Consider the following 15,054-nt stretch of genomic DNA (forward strand, 5'->3'; position numbering starts at 1 on the left):
TTACCTGTCAAGTGTTAAGTACCAGCTTCAAAACAGGAGGGCGTGGGACTTCTCAGAGAACTGGCCACCAATTTTTTTTTGTTTTAAATACTGAACAAAACAGGCTATTTTTTTCCCAATTCCTCTTCAGAAATAATGAATATTCTGTCTGAAACTTGCAAAATAATTTCATTTGCAGAAGATGCCAGACCTTGAGAATTTCAATCCCAATTGCCTGACAAGTGGCAAGGCAGTAAGAAACTGAACGCAGGATCTCAGAAAATGAAATGCTGGGAAATCTTTCTAACAGGAATGTTTTCAGCCCTGTCTATAATTAGCAAATAAATGCAAATCATCAGCATGATCACAAAGATGCAGCCTCAGGATGAATCAGTATCTACATCCACTGCCGGGATGTAGGTAACCATGGTGGCTTGCCCATTCTTCCTACTTGGGCTGGCACTGGTGTGCCCCAGCATATACCTGAGTCAAGAGGTCAACCCCCGTGGGCAGCTCCCAGCTATCCCATCTACCCGTGCCAGAGGTGCCACCACACAGACAAGGCAAACTAGAATCCCTCCCTGCTGGCACTCCAGATTCGAGAACAGCCAGACTACTGTAAGCCAACCTTCACTCAAAAACGCAGACATGCACACTTAAACTCCACGAACGAGCAATCCTTTAAAAAGGTCAGGAAAGATGATCAAATGAAAAAGCAAAATCCTGGCAGAATTTTAGACATTAAATACCATTAGGAGACATTTTTCCCACCAGATACCGTACACAATGTTAATGTGAATATTATAAGGCTGACAACTTGTTCTTGACTGAATTATGAAGCTAATAATTTACAAAGAAAGGATGCAGTACTCATGTCAATGTCTTATGCTGCTAACTGTAGCAAATTAGTACATTTACCTCATATTATACAGCTGAGACGTTTGGCAGGAAGTCAGGACAGTAAAATAAGAGGGATTAGTATATTGTCATTTTTCTATAGTCCATATTTTTCCATAGCTGATCACGGTTGAAAGCGAGGAGAGAACCTGCTCTGTTTTCATAGATTTACTCATTTACCAACGCAGCATTTCTTTGTGCTTGATGTAAAGCTATGCTGTAACTATCAGAGCTCAGATTAGGGCTACAATGCTCAGACATTTTGCAAGCCAGGCATGCAGATAAGGAGTACATGGATCAGAACGGAGAGTGGCAAAAGCTGCTCCTGAACCCCACTTGGGATAATGAGCCCATCTTTACTTGAAGACTACGAAATAATAACACCAAAAATTGTTTAGAGATGGAGAGTGTTATTTGGCTGCATTATACATTTCCTAAAAGTGAATCTTTTCAAATTTATGACTGTCAAGGACTTTAGCCTAATAGCACGGTCTGACAGATAAAATACTGCAACAGGACTCAAGAAATCATTGTTTTGCCTAGTGCATTTGGTCAAAGGATAATCTCTCCCCTGTAAAAGGGGGTATATACCATTTCCCTCTTCATTTCACAACCATGGCAGAAGACAAATCACTTAATATCATTGTGCAAAGCTGTCATGAAGAGGACTGCAGTTTTGCCACTGAAAATACTTACATAGTTGGAAGTAACTAATTTTTGGCAGAACTCAAGCCTAAGGTTTAGAAATTTGTTACAGTTAACATGAGAGACTCTCAAAAACAGTTTTATGAAATGACACACACTCTCAACAGGTCTTCCAAATTCATCACACAGACAAGGAAACCCAGCACCACCAAGAGTTCATTGCAGAATCCTAGACTGATACCTGTAACTAAATCTAAAACGACATTTGGGGACCTAAATACTGATGGTTTCACAAGTATTTTAGGTTCCTCGGTAAAAAACATGCACCTAAATCCCTGCTTCAGATTATACACCTTTTGAGCAGTTGGTCTGTTCTGGGACAAGTTGCTGCTCCTCACGCCTGCTCAGGCCCTTCAACTTTTAGACTGATCGAGCCATTCAGACTTACAGGTCTCTTTGTTTTGTATTTGAAAAGCACCTACCACAAGCGGGGAGTGGGAATTGAAGCTAGAAATCTCCAGGATTTATTTGGATAGCTCATAGTTACCCTTACAACTGAAACAAGAAGTGAGTCACTTGGGGGATCTTTCTGTTGTGGTTTGATGGTCACCTGAATGCGTCGCTTAGCCTGGGCCTCCACATACATCCCTGGTTTCTACTTTAAAGCTGGTTATTCAAGAACTCATTTGCATGAGACAAACTGCAAAAACTCCTGGCTCATTGCCCAAACAGTGGTTTTACACCTTTTTCATGCAAATATATTCATTTGAGATATTTTAAGCTTCACCTTCCCTTACCTCAAGACTGAATCACTAAACATTTGGCGGCCTGGGAAGAGTCTTAAATCTTGACTTGCTTCCAGCAACTAGAAGATTCTATTGCTACATTTTGAGTCTGTGAAAAAGAGTCTCTGACTGACCTACAGGGAAGCTGCCTTCTGCATTTAAAGCAGGGAGATTCATTAGCTTTCAACTGCGTATATTTTTCCTAGGGATACGGCCTTAATATAGCTGCAGTCTCCAACAACGGCCATGACTTTTGCACGTTCTTAGTGTTATGTCAAGCTATCTGTACTCATTCAACAAATTACATACTGGAAGCATTCTTTTTCTATTCCTCACATTTGTTTTCCTCACCTTAAAAAACACAAGCACAGCAGCAGAGGGAGACAACTGCTGTTTGACAAATAGCATGCTGACAATATCCTGGCTGCAGCTAATACTTCCTTAACACTGAGACCTGTCACCTTACAACAGAAGTCCTAGTGATACCACTCAAACCTTAGCTTGCAGCAAAGTACATGAACTGTTTGATTTGCCATGACAAGCTATGCGTAAATAAAGACATAACTGAACTTTACCCCTTGTTCTTGGCAGATCTGGGTTAGTCTTTCCAGCTGCTCATCTTGAATAACCTTTGCCTTCTCATATTGCTGAATCATCATCTCCATCTCCACTTTCACTGGAAGAACATAGGCTGGAAAACACAAATAAGCACTTAGAGTAACCCAGCTGTGATTTTTATTTTTTTTTTTTATCGGAGGGAAAACCTTTACAGGCCAAAGCACATCACCCCTTTCACCTGCATCTAGAGAACTAGAGTATTTCTTATAGAAATAGCACTAGAGTATTTCTTCTGGGGAAGGATTTCTATCATGCAAAATGCAGGTCATCAGCAGGGTCTAGATCTTGTTTGGTCAGACCTCCATTTGCCTGGCTGAGCTGAAATGCATCCTTGCATGCTCTTCCTAGCTGCTGCTGCACTAATACAGAGCTCTTCCAGTGTTTACCACAGATTTCCTGAATTGCTGGGTAGGAGGATTTTCTGCTTAAAGTTAGGCCCATTCCCTCTAAACCTGAACAGCACAGCTCCCTTGGGAAAAGAACTATTCCAGAGCCCTAAGAATTTAATTCCTAGACTTTGTGGTAAGAAATAAGTCCTTAATGGAAATAGCAGACTAAGAAGGATATTTTAAAAAACCAAAAAGTTATTTATCTTCTATTGTTTTTCAAGCTACAGCCCCATTTTCAATAGGTGTTCTGAACACCTCTGGAAATTTTGCTCCTGTCATACCTATGACAAACTAAGACTGATCAGCAAAGCTGTTCAATGCATATTGCAATTCTCGACGTTTTATGAAGCTACACAAAGATCCTGAACTGTTCCCGTATACTTCAGTCAGAGGGCTACAATCTTTCTTGAACTCAGAATACAGTTTCCTGGACATCTAAACCCAAAATAACAACTTGCCTTTGATCTTTCAAACAAGAGCAAAGTGACCCTTCATTTACCCCTTTTCCCTGTAACCTAAAATGCCTGAAACCACTGAACATAAAGTAGCCTACACTAAAATCCTTGCTTCCAGGCACAGTCTCTAGTTCTGCTCTCTGCCTTGACTTGCTGGGGCTTTCTTATCTCCGTGGTGCTTCCCCACGGAGGTCTGAGCAAAACAATACCGATACATGCTTCATTGTTATGCTGTACAGCACACCAGCATTGCAGAGAGCACTTTCAGCATGGGACCCCCCTGGTAAGAAAATGCTCCTGGAATCTGACATAGAAATTGTATTACAGACAAGAACTTGAAAAGAAAGTCCCAAGACAGAGTTAGCTGTATGGAAATGGGGAAGGTGCAGCAAAGCAGATTAGAAGCAAATATTTTGCAGAATTATTTTGCAGAATCAGGAATGACATCTGGTGACAAAAGACAGGAAGCAGGTTAGAGCATTTACTTTACAGGATAGGGGATGTGAAGGTGCCTAACAGAAAAACAAACCATTCGATCACAAAGGCTTACAGGGAACAGGAGATACAGCCATGAACTTGAGACCTACTCTCCTCCATGGGAGCCATAACTCTCTTCTGTTCAGTGCTTTTAAAATGCAAGACGAAGGAGAACAACAGAAACAGCGGTGGCAAGCAATCTTTTAATATTTTTTAAATCTCTTTTCCCCAGCCTACCAGGGAATTCTTGAAGTCACAAACTGAATCGCCACTCACCATCAATGATCCTCTTCACTCTCCATATTCGTAGTGTGATAATAAGGCTGATAGCATCCCATGGGCTGCTGGGGCCATTAGCCACTGTTGAGGCCACCATTGGTGCCAAGGACAAGATTATGACAGCACCATCAAACACCTAGAGAGAAATCAGTTTTTTCAAACCCTTCCTAAAGATCATAACCCTGCCAGTCCTGCTTGGGGTCTTGAAGGGTTCCCACTTTGCTCAAAAGAAATGCAATTATGGTACGTATTTGAAAGGGATATGAGAAGCAGCCAAGCCCTAGAAAGGCTGCATCCTTTTTAGGTAGCATAACGGAATTCCTTAGTGCATTTTATGAGGTGAGGAGAGATAAACTGTGGTGGGAGGGCAGGGAGAGAGAAAGGTATTTGGAAATACTGGCCAAAATCCCCAAATAGAAGTGATAGCCTAAATGCTATTACAGCTAAAGAGTTTTATTATCATTGGTATTTATTACCTGTTACTTGGCATAATGTCATCCCAAAAAAGCATACAGTCCCTGCCCATAGATCTTACTGTCTAAATGAAGAGATCAAGAAGACAAGTAGAGAAAGATGGAGCAAAGAGACTTGATGGATCTTGGCCACGTCCTGACTACACAACGTGGGTGGGAACGTCTGTGCATCAAGACAGAAAGACTCCCCGCTCTCACCTTTATTGGGCAGGTAGGTTTTCAAAGATTTTGACAACTGGGAATATTCAGAATGATTTATATGACATTGGTTGCATTGGGATTAGATCAGAAAAGGCAATTGTGCAAAGTATTAGACAGAAATGCGTGAGTAAATACATTTCAGAGCAAACTGGCAATAGCGTTGTGTCTGTCCTACGCTCGCCTAGCAGGGTAGAACAGAATACCACGTTCTCATTCCCAATGAGACCCTTCCCAGCTGCCAAGACCATTGATTAATGGTTTGCATAAGGAGGCAGGACATAGATTTTATAAGCACCACACATTCAGAATTGTGCATAACAATTCAGTGTATTGAAAAGAAAAAATTCTTACTGCCACCATTTGATGGGCAGTGAATGATATCACTCCATTCCCAATTACCAAAACAAATTATCAAAAACTGCTGCATTTAGTCTCCATAATAAGAATTTCTGGATCAATAATTTAAGTCTCACTTCAGTTCTTTTTATCGAAACAAGTTAAAAGGTTCACAACTTTATTACAAAAATGTGCAAGCTTCTGGACTCACTTAAGCTCCGAGAAAACCCAGATTTTCTTCTGGTGCATCCTGTGCAGTTTATCAGACAGTATCAAGAAAGAGCTTTTAATTTTCCTGATCTCCAGGCTTCTGCCCAGATTGGGATTATGTGTTACTTATAATACATGCATTTCCTTATCTGCCTCTGCAACAGTATGCATATTCTACCTAATTTTTAATTTGAGGTACAAATTATAGCGTTTCTCATAAATCAATTTAATTAAAAAATAATTTCACAATAAAATTGGTGTTTTTGTCAAACCAGTATTTTCTGTCAGCAACCTACACACAATTTTTCATCCAGTTCTCATTTCCACTTGATTATGGGAATGGGGTTACACAAGTCGCATGACAATTTTTACTCGTATTGCTCATTATCTTAGAGTAGCAATATCAAGTTAGACTAGCACAGCTCTAACAGCAAAATAAATAGACACATAGAGCAAAACCCCCACAATCCCTCCCTCAATAGAATAGTTCCAAATATCACACTCTTCTGAGTGTCTCACAGAAAAAGGGACTGCATCATACAGCTATGTATACATGCACATAATGAGAAGAATGTGCATATTTATCCAAATTAAAAGATATTGTATTGTATTGCATCAGGTCTATATCAAAGCCACCCAAAGCAGTTCTTAACGGTCTTACTGTGCCTGCCTGGAAAAGAGTATGAAGAGTAAGAGTGCTTACCTCTATTTTGTTTTCAATGTAATCCCATATGCCAAGGACCACAATCCTCAAAATAGTCTAGTAAAATAGATTAGGGGGAAAAAAAGGATGATGAAAGTTATTGTAATTTTAGATAAACATTTAGTCCCTTACCTATTTAGGGGATCATTTTTTGCCTTATTTAAGCATTATGCATTTCTTCCGAAAAAAAGGAAGAATGTAGAAATTGCTACACTTCTGTATTATAAAAGCAGATATTGCTTTCCAACTGCTATATTGACTCAGTGAAACTTCCATAAACAAATTCCAAGTTCAAATGCTCAACAGTCTTTCCATCCTCCTAAAATTTCTCTTTCAGACTTCTGAGATTTAGATTACCACCCCAGCCCCCTGAGTCAAGCCTATGTAAGATCCACTGTGGGGCCCCCTCAGTTGGAATGGGGGAAGATTCTCTTTCCTTGCCATCTTTGATATGCCAGTGCTTACTATTTTCTAAGAAAAGAAAAGTGCCACTGCCCTCTCTTGATGCCTAAAGATACTGATGTTTCATCAATCTGAAGAGCAGAGGCTCTTATTCTCCCCCTCTGAAGTACAGGGCTGTTGTCTTATAAAATCCCAGAAAGTCATAGGATAAGGGAGAAAAATATCTCTGTGATCCTCCTCTATTAAGCAAAACAGGTATAAATAGCATCAGTAGATAGAAAAGAGGAATAAAGAAAGAACACAGAATGAACCAATGGTGAATTCCCATTAAAAAAAGCCAATGGCATCTTTCCTAATTTTTAACCTGGCTTTCAGAAGACATAATAATAATAAAATCAGCCAACTAATGATTGAAATTAAATTCACATAAAGCATAACTGGTAGGATGCTTTCTGCCAATAGCAACATCAAGGTCAGATTTTGACAGACAGTACAGACATGAAGAGTCTAACAGCAGCTGTGTGCCTTGTAAAGAAGTTCAAATTGCTACTTTTTCTGTTAAAGAACAGTACTAATCACAGAGAGCTCCACAGGCCTATGTGTGAGGGTTGACCATGCCAACAACTGTGCAGAAAAAAGTGACTGTGATGAATATATGTATCTCCTCTTCATTACAAATACAAATACATTAAATTCCAGCCAACTCTGAATTTATGCCAAACATACCAGCACTAACCAATCGCAGAACAACACTGGATTTTTCAGTACCGTTCCTATGCATGGTTTTGCCAAACCCCATGAGCCCAATTGCCTTGCTTGGCCCAGGATGACTGCGCTGAGCTCTATCTTGGCACTCCAAACCTGGATAACAGCATTTAATCTTGTTTTGCAGAGGGAGACATTGCTGTGGGAGATACAGTGCTTTCAGAGCCCAACCTCATACTATCAACGAGCAGGAGAGTGAAACAGCCAACACTTACTCAGAAATGGCGTATGTGAAGCATTGGCCAAGTCTGCCTGCAAAAGGGAGTCACTAGCCAGAAGATAAAATGCAGTGCTCTCTTTCCTCTACAAAAAATTCTGGGACTCTACATAGACACCAAGAACCGCTAATGCTGCTGGTCTGTACTCCTAAAAAGAACATTTTACTTCCACAGTGTTTTACAAATGCAGCATGGGAACAAGACTATTCACAGCCCTTTCCTTATTAACCTTTATGCTTGAGATTTGTATGTGAAGGAAGAGATGGACAACAGCAGCTCCTCATATCCTTTAATGACTCCAAATTTGCCAGCATGATGTGATGTAAGCGCAAGGAGTAAGGACACACGCTGCTGTACAACCAAGGCACTCCTGCAGCCTCAACTCAGGCCCCAAGCAGAACACTTTCAGACAAAAGCACCCCAGCTCCTCTGTAAGCACCTCACTCACTCCCCGTTGAGAGGCTGCACGAAACACTAAGCACAAGTTACTCGTGAGGCCATAGATTCAGCTGTATAATTTAACCTGGGGTCCACCACAGCATGTTCCACAGCAGACAACCATCGGGAAATGTATGAGGAAAAGCAGTGCCTTCTTTAAAGCCTGAGATGCTTCCTACAGCAACCCTGTAGACAGCAGAGAGAAATCTGGCTCATTTTCTTCTATGCTTCGGCAGCATTTATGAAGTGCGAGGCCAATGAGCACTAAACTAAAGGATGGGTGAATACTTAACACCTTTACAGTAACTGATGGTGAAAATCTTTCTTCCTTTGGACAGGTGTGCACAAAGGTATTTTCACTTAAATAATAAGGCATATCTGCACAAAGAAAATAGAAACGCTGTCTCACAATCCTAAACATGATTTAATATGGGGCTGTTGAGTGACCATAAAAAAGGATTTTGCTTTCTGCCTTTTTAATTCCTCACTGCAGTGTTTAAATCAGACTGTGCTACTGTCATATTAATGGGCCTGAGCAGTTCCAAGGGCTGGAAGCTAGCAAAAATGTTTTCTTTTTCAGTCTGTTGGTGTGAATCAGCACAAGTCAGCAATGACTGGAAGTCTACTGCAGACGTTTAATGCAGTCGTGGTTGTTGCTGCTACCTCTAGAAGACAGGTCTTCTCCTTACAAAAAAATGCCTTGATGAGCATCTTTGCTCTCAACTAGAGCAGACACACTACAGGAAGGGAAAGAGAGTGTGAGGGCAGAATGAGCCCAGCTCCCCGTCTGAGAGACGCTTCAGAACAAACTGGGCACAACTGAGGGTTAAGTTGCTCTTTATGGAAGGTCTTAAAACTACGCAATAGCATCGTCACTGATACAAAAAAACCCCACATCATCACTGAAGTCACAAAAGCCATGGAAGGCAGCTTCTCCTTGGTGCCCTGGGGATACCGGCTGCCCCAAGAAAGTACCACGAGTGAGTCACAGACTGGGTGCTTACTGCCCACTGGCCAGCCTTCACTAGTGGCAACTCCAAACTAGGTTTAGCTTTCCCAACTCACCCTTGTACAAAGCAGAAGATCACATCCACTGCTCCTGCCACAACTCTTACCTAGAGGAGTCCAAACCCAGCAAATTTGGACTTCACTGGGCAAACATCCCTGACTTTTCAATAAAATAAATACTTTTACTGAAATTAAAGCATTGGTGTTACTTATAAACAACATTTTAGTATTTTTCCTAAGCAATCAAAAATATCTTTCAAACAAATACATATTGCATTTGATTGTGTACTTTCTATGTACAGAACTTAAAAAAATGAGAACCTGTAGCAGAATCTAAAAAAAAAAAAAAACACAGAGCCAGAAATTAACAATCCAGGAAACTTCCTATGCACTGTACACGGACCAAACTGAGAAATGCATATTAAGAGAACTGCAACTGTAAAATTCATAGCAGACAAAACATAAATGTTCGTCACAATTCTACCATTTTGTAGACACAAGAATCTACAAGAAATAGGGGAAAAAATGGAGCAGCACTGCTGTTTCCTACTGATGTGCAAGCATCTTTCAGCACTGTAGCAAATGCACACACATAGTTTTGCATTACACTACAGGCATTCTGCATTTTTGGACACAGATTTGAAAGCAAACATTAAATATCAGTGTGAGTACTTTTCTGTTAAAGGCCACTGCCAGCTTGTGTTCTTGGACTTGATAAAGAATGCTTTAACATTTCTTGACTAGAAATCTTTTAATTGGAAAGTCCTTAACATATATATTTTTTAGTTATATCAGAAATACATTTTTGTTTTCTGAGAAAAGCTAAATTATTATGTAAACGTCTGTCCAGTGCACTAATAAAACATAAATGACTGAACATTTCTGTTAACTTCTTTAAGTTGGAGTAAACCCAGATAAAAGTAAAATAGTAAACCATTTTCCAGACAGAAAAGTAATTTCAAAGTTGACAGTGTCCCTTGGTGACACACAGTTGTTTGCACAACATTAAATGTCTGCAGTGAAGTTTATGAAGAACTGTGTGATGCTGCAGGTTTTCTCTCTAATTTTGTAGGGAACCCTGGCCAAGTCCTTCGCTGAGCCAGCCGCGTGAATTCCCACAATCTGTATGAGCTAGCTACATTTGTCAGCTAACTGCAATGTACATTAGGCAATTTTAAATACTTTTTTGCTTGCACAGTTAATATACAATTTACTACTCAGTGACTCACTGTGCCAAATTAATCCGTAGTGTAAAGAAACCAAAAGGAGGCAGCACAGGAGGTGAAGCTGACCCACCAGGTTTAGCTAACAGCAATGGAGAGCAACCCTGCATTTTGAGATGGGGTAGCGATTGTACAAGAGAGAGACATGATGGAGTGGGGTGGAAAGGGTGTCTTTAGAAGAGCCCTTCCTTCTTTCCACTGCCACAAAACCCTCTGTTACTTCTGGCTTGTACAGAAACTCTGAAGATTAAGCTTCTGCCTTTTGGATATATCTCATAAGACCAAGTATTCATTGAACTCTTTCCCAGAAAGAACACCTTGTACCCAATCTGTAATTTATAACCTCTCTGGTTTGGGTCACCCCACAGAGGCCTTAGCTCATTCACTACTTAAAAGAATCTTCTTTTGCCACCTTCTGGTGTGCTTGTCTTGAGATATTGCATTAGGTGCTCGAGTGTATGCTATCCCCAGGCCACCACAGCACGCAGGAACACGTTAGCATCTTTACATTGAGACATCCTTCTGTTTCCAGTGCATAGGTTTCTCTTCAATCAATGCTCTGAAAGGAAACGTGCAACTACTGACCTCACCTCACATATTACCCAGTACAAAACACTCCCCATCTACTGTACTTTGTAACTGCCGTGGGTCTATTAACACATGTGGTTACATGGAAATCATTAACTGCAAAAGCTTGGTGACACCAGTAGACATGAATGCAGTACATCCTTTTTCACTTATTCCCACTAACACTCTGTTATGATATCATATAGTATCCAAACACACCTTTGCATAAACACTGCAGTTATATTTGTTCTTATGTTCTCCCATAATATTTGTTCTTAGAATATGGAGACAAATAATGAATTTTAAACTGACAACTCAGGATAGATTTGAAAGGGCTTTTCAGGAACAGAAATGGCTTACTAGAGACACAGTATACTACCATAAGATAAATGCAGATTGAATAGAAAACTGATCTTAAGCAACCTTGCACCGGAAGTTCCCTCTGGGCATGATGACACTAGTGCCAATTCTTATCTTTGAAATGCGCCATATAGAAGGTGCTGAACTGTCACCATCAACAGATGGAGGCACAGATGAAGCACTGACAGAGATCACCATGTAAGTCTGGTATATTCTGGGAAGTGAAATGGGCAGACTGGCATTCCAGGAAGGTGTCTAGCTAAATTCTTAAACCTCTACAAAAACTTTTTCCCTGGTAACTACTTTTTTGGTGAAGCAAGAAAAGCAGTTAGAAAAGAAATTTCACTGTATAGTAAATATTTATTTTATACACTAACAAAGAAGGAAGCTTAAATTTGATTTGCATATAAAATCCATATCTTTGTTCCCCTAATCAATTCATATATAAATCAAAACATGCACAGCTAGCAACGCAGTGCATTTAGGCACCATGAGAAAAGTTGTGTGTGCAGGGAATGAAATCAAACATCCAGAAAAGAAGCTACAGTTTATGGAAGAATTATAGGATTAACAGAAGATTATTATCTTTCTGCTCAGCTGTTTGAAGCTCACAAAAAAGTAACAAAAGTAACATAACTGATTTCTCTAATACAATATTATGACTTTTTAATGAAAAATCTATATGGGAAGGACATTATTTTGTCTTAGTTCTGTCATTTGGGATGTTTTTCCTTTTTAACAGAACCCTAATAGTAGGGTGTTTCTAAGTAGGTTGTATTCCTCCAATGAGTAAAGTGTCAAGACTACTACGAACAATTCCTTTTAACATATAGGATGAGAAAAGTCTTGGGTTTTTTTCTCCTCCTAAAAGTGAAAATCTAAAATGCACTTGTGAGCTGTAGCTAATTAAACAAATTCTTTATCAGCTAGGATCCCAGACTTACTCTACTCAATTTGAGAACTCATTTCTTGCACATAGATGCAGGAAAAAGTTGCAATTCCACGACTGCCTGTCTTTAAGCACATCAGAAGACTTCGTTACTCGCAGGGAAACACTTGAAGTGCTGAAAGCTAGCAGAATGCCTGAGTGTTTGGCTGACTGAAGCATATACAGAGCAATGCAAACAACTAGTATCAGAGAACTCAACTCTTGCAGGCAAACAGTTTCATCAATCTTAGTGGAAAAGCAGAACTGAACAACAGCTACAGAACCAAATATTTGTGGCGATGTGATAAGACTATTAAAACACAAGCAGACTCCAATCCACTTACCAAAACACTGTGACATTCCCCATCTTCCTTTTCTCAGCCAACTATTACCAAGGCTGAATTTGCCCTCTTGATAGGGTGTAACCCCGGCCTTGCCTTGCTGTTGGTACTGGGGTTTCCCCCCCAGTGTCTTTCTCTTCTCTTCTGTCTTAACATCTGGGTAACATTTGGTGCACAGACAAATCATAGTGATGTATGTAAACAGAGACAAACATACACAATCATCACCACTAGTAAATCCTGTTCAAATACTTGGAAAAAAGCAAAAAGAGCTGATGTGTACTTCACTTGAATAAGGGTATTTTAATGTGGGAAGTCACAGACAGTGACAGAGAATATAAAATTAACAGAGTGCAATAAATTCCTTTAAGGCTTGTGGCTATAACACAAGTGTAGAGAGAGCAGGAATATGCTGTGAGAGTAGCTACTTAATTTTGTTGGCAGCTGTTCTGCTGGCATTTGCTAGCTGCTGGCATGTTTGTCCCCTTCATTTTAACCAAGCAGAAAGCCAGTGCCTGTTTAACTCCAACACGAGAAGTCTGTAATTACTTCCAATGCCTTTAGCAATAGCTTTTAATCAGTCATATTTTTCCAAAACATTCACATTTTGTGCTGAAAGTTTTCTGGTTTTTAACGAGTCTTTTACAACTTTGTATTATTTGTTCTCTAAGTCTGATTTGAGGCCTTCCTGAAGAATTATGTATCCACGCTTACAACTAATGGGAACGAAACTACAGAATAAACAATAAACATCCAAACTTTAGACATGGTACTTGCTATGGAAACAACCCTTTCTGAACACGAGAAACCCTGAATCCTTGCTTTGAGGAAAAAGGCATAGACTGAAGGACTAATGAATCCTCAGCCAGTTGCCTGTTATACCCAAGCAAACTAATTAAACCTGCTCATCTCTGGAAAATCATCCTGGCATGAATAGTCACAGACTGCAAAATCTCACTATAACACACAATCTTATCAACAAATAAAGCCAAACAAAGACAGCTGACTCATGGTATTGGGAATCAGAGGGCAAAAAAACCTCTGAAGGCACCAAAAGAGTAAATAACATTAAGATGGATGGAAAAAAAATAAGTCTGTGATCTGCAATTATTGCAATATTTCTTAACCTCTTGAAAAATCAAAGGTTTTGATTTGGATGAGAAAAAATTAACCCCCCTGTTTTTCCTCTGATGAAATGCATTTCAACAAAAACGGATGTGTTGTTGCTCATTAAACCAAACTGGCACAAGGTCAACCCCAGCAAACCCAGCAGGAAAAGTACACCTCCATTCTCTTCCAGATTTGTGCTCTGTGAAACACATCCAGTTGCTCTGTGAAGCCGTCTCTGTTGCTTTAACCCAGTCAAGGACTCTGAACTGCCGAATGAACAAATAACCTGAAATCTACCCTCCTCTGTGCACCTTACATGGCTGCCTTTTTCTCATTTTTCTTTGGGGTAAACAAATTCAAAGTATAATCAAATAGGTAAAGGAAGATACTTGGGAAGACAGACAGTGATAATAAAGTGAATGGTAAGAGGTTTATAAAAAAATGAGAGCAGCAAGTAGACAAAGAAAAGTAGTTCCAAATACCTAACACAGAGAGAAGGAGCAAAGTCAACACAGATCCAAAATGAGGATGGTGAGTCAGGCAACCAGTTTTGGCTCTGTAAAGTATTTCTGTTACTGTGTTCCTGCAAAACACTTCTGAACCAGTTCATGCACTTATGCGGGTACTGTCTCAGTAGAACTGAAACAACTAATTTCTTCCTCAAGTCAGACGAGTACTGGCCTTGAGGATCTGTCTACACCAACCAAAAGCTGTCAGCATATGAACGGAACAATGGAAGGGATAGAGGAGCAAGGCACTGCATCAGGGTTTGAGAACAGTGGTTGGTGGTACAAGTGGATGAAAACGGAACTTGAGACTACACCCCAGCAGAAGGAAACTGAGGACCAGAGGAGAAGGTTTTTTGTGAAACAAGCTCCAGAAAGCAATGAAGATCAGGTGAGCGTGTGTGTGCAGCCACGCTGCTAGCAGCAGAGTTACAAGCTGATCCTGTTGGGGAGCTCAGGATTACAGGGAGCTCCAGGGTGCTAATCCCCACTGAAGGAAGATTCTGGGGGACAGAGAAAAGTATTTCTTTACAGGGAGCAGACTCCATCTAGCAAACCTGAGTCTTCAAGAATTAGAAGGTGCAATTCACAAAGGAAAGACTCTGCAAAAATTTTTAATTGTTTAGAGATTTTTTTTTCAGTTGGTTTACATGTATCCTATGACCCACAATCACCGTCAAAGGATGGGGAAATAATCGTATCTATTTGTGTAACTGCAGCACCAGAAGGCAAGGATGCAAA

At 40.1% G+C, this 15,054-nt stretch overlaps 1 protein-coding gene across 1 annotated transcript in view; it reads right to left on the reverse strand.

Annotated features, from left to right (window-relative positions):
• The window catches only part of TMEM266 (transmembrane protein 266), a 69,341-nt gene that overhangs the window by 28,213 nt on the left and 26,074 nt on the right, over window positions 1–15,054 (reverse strand). Inside the window, exons 5-7 of the mRNA XM_082489067.1 lie at window positions 6,448–6,504; window positions 4,522–4,660; window positions 2,882–2,997 (exon numbers count right to left, since the gene is read on the reverse strand). Of these exons, the coding sequence (XP_082345193.1) occupies window positions 2,882–2,997; window positions 4,522–4,660; window positions 6,448–6,504 (312 nt within the window). The remainder of the gene's footprint in view (window positions 1–2,881; window positions 2,998–4,521; window positions 4,661–6,447; window positions 6,505–15,054) is intronic.

The sequence above is a fragment of the Vanellus vanellus genome (assembly GCF_965231255.1).
Source record: "Vanellus vanellus genome assembly, chromosome: 11".
Classification (NCBI taxonomy): Eukaryota; Metazoa; Chordata; class Aves; order Charadriiformes; family Charadriidae; genus Vanellus; species Vanellus vanellus.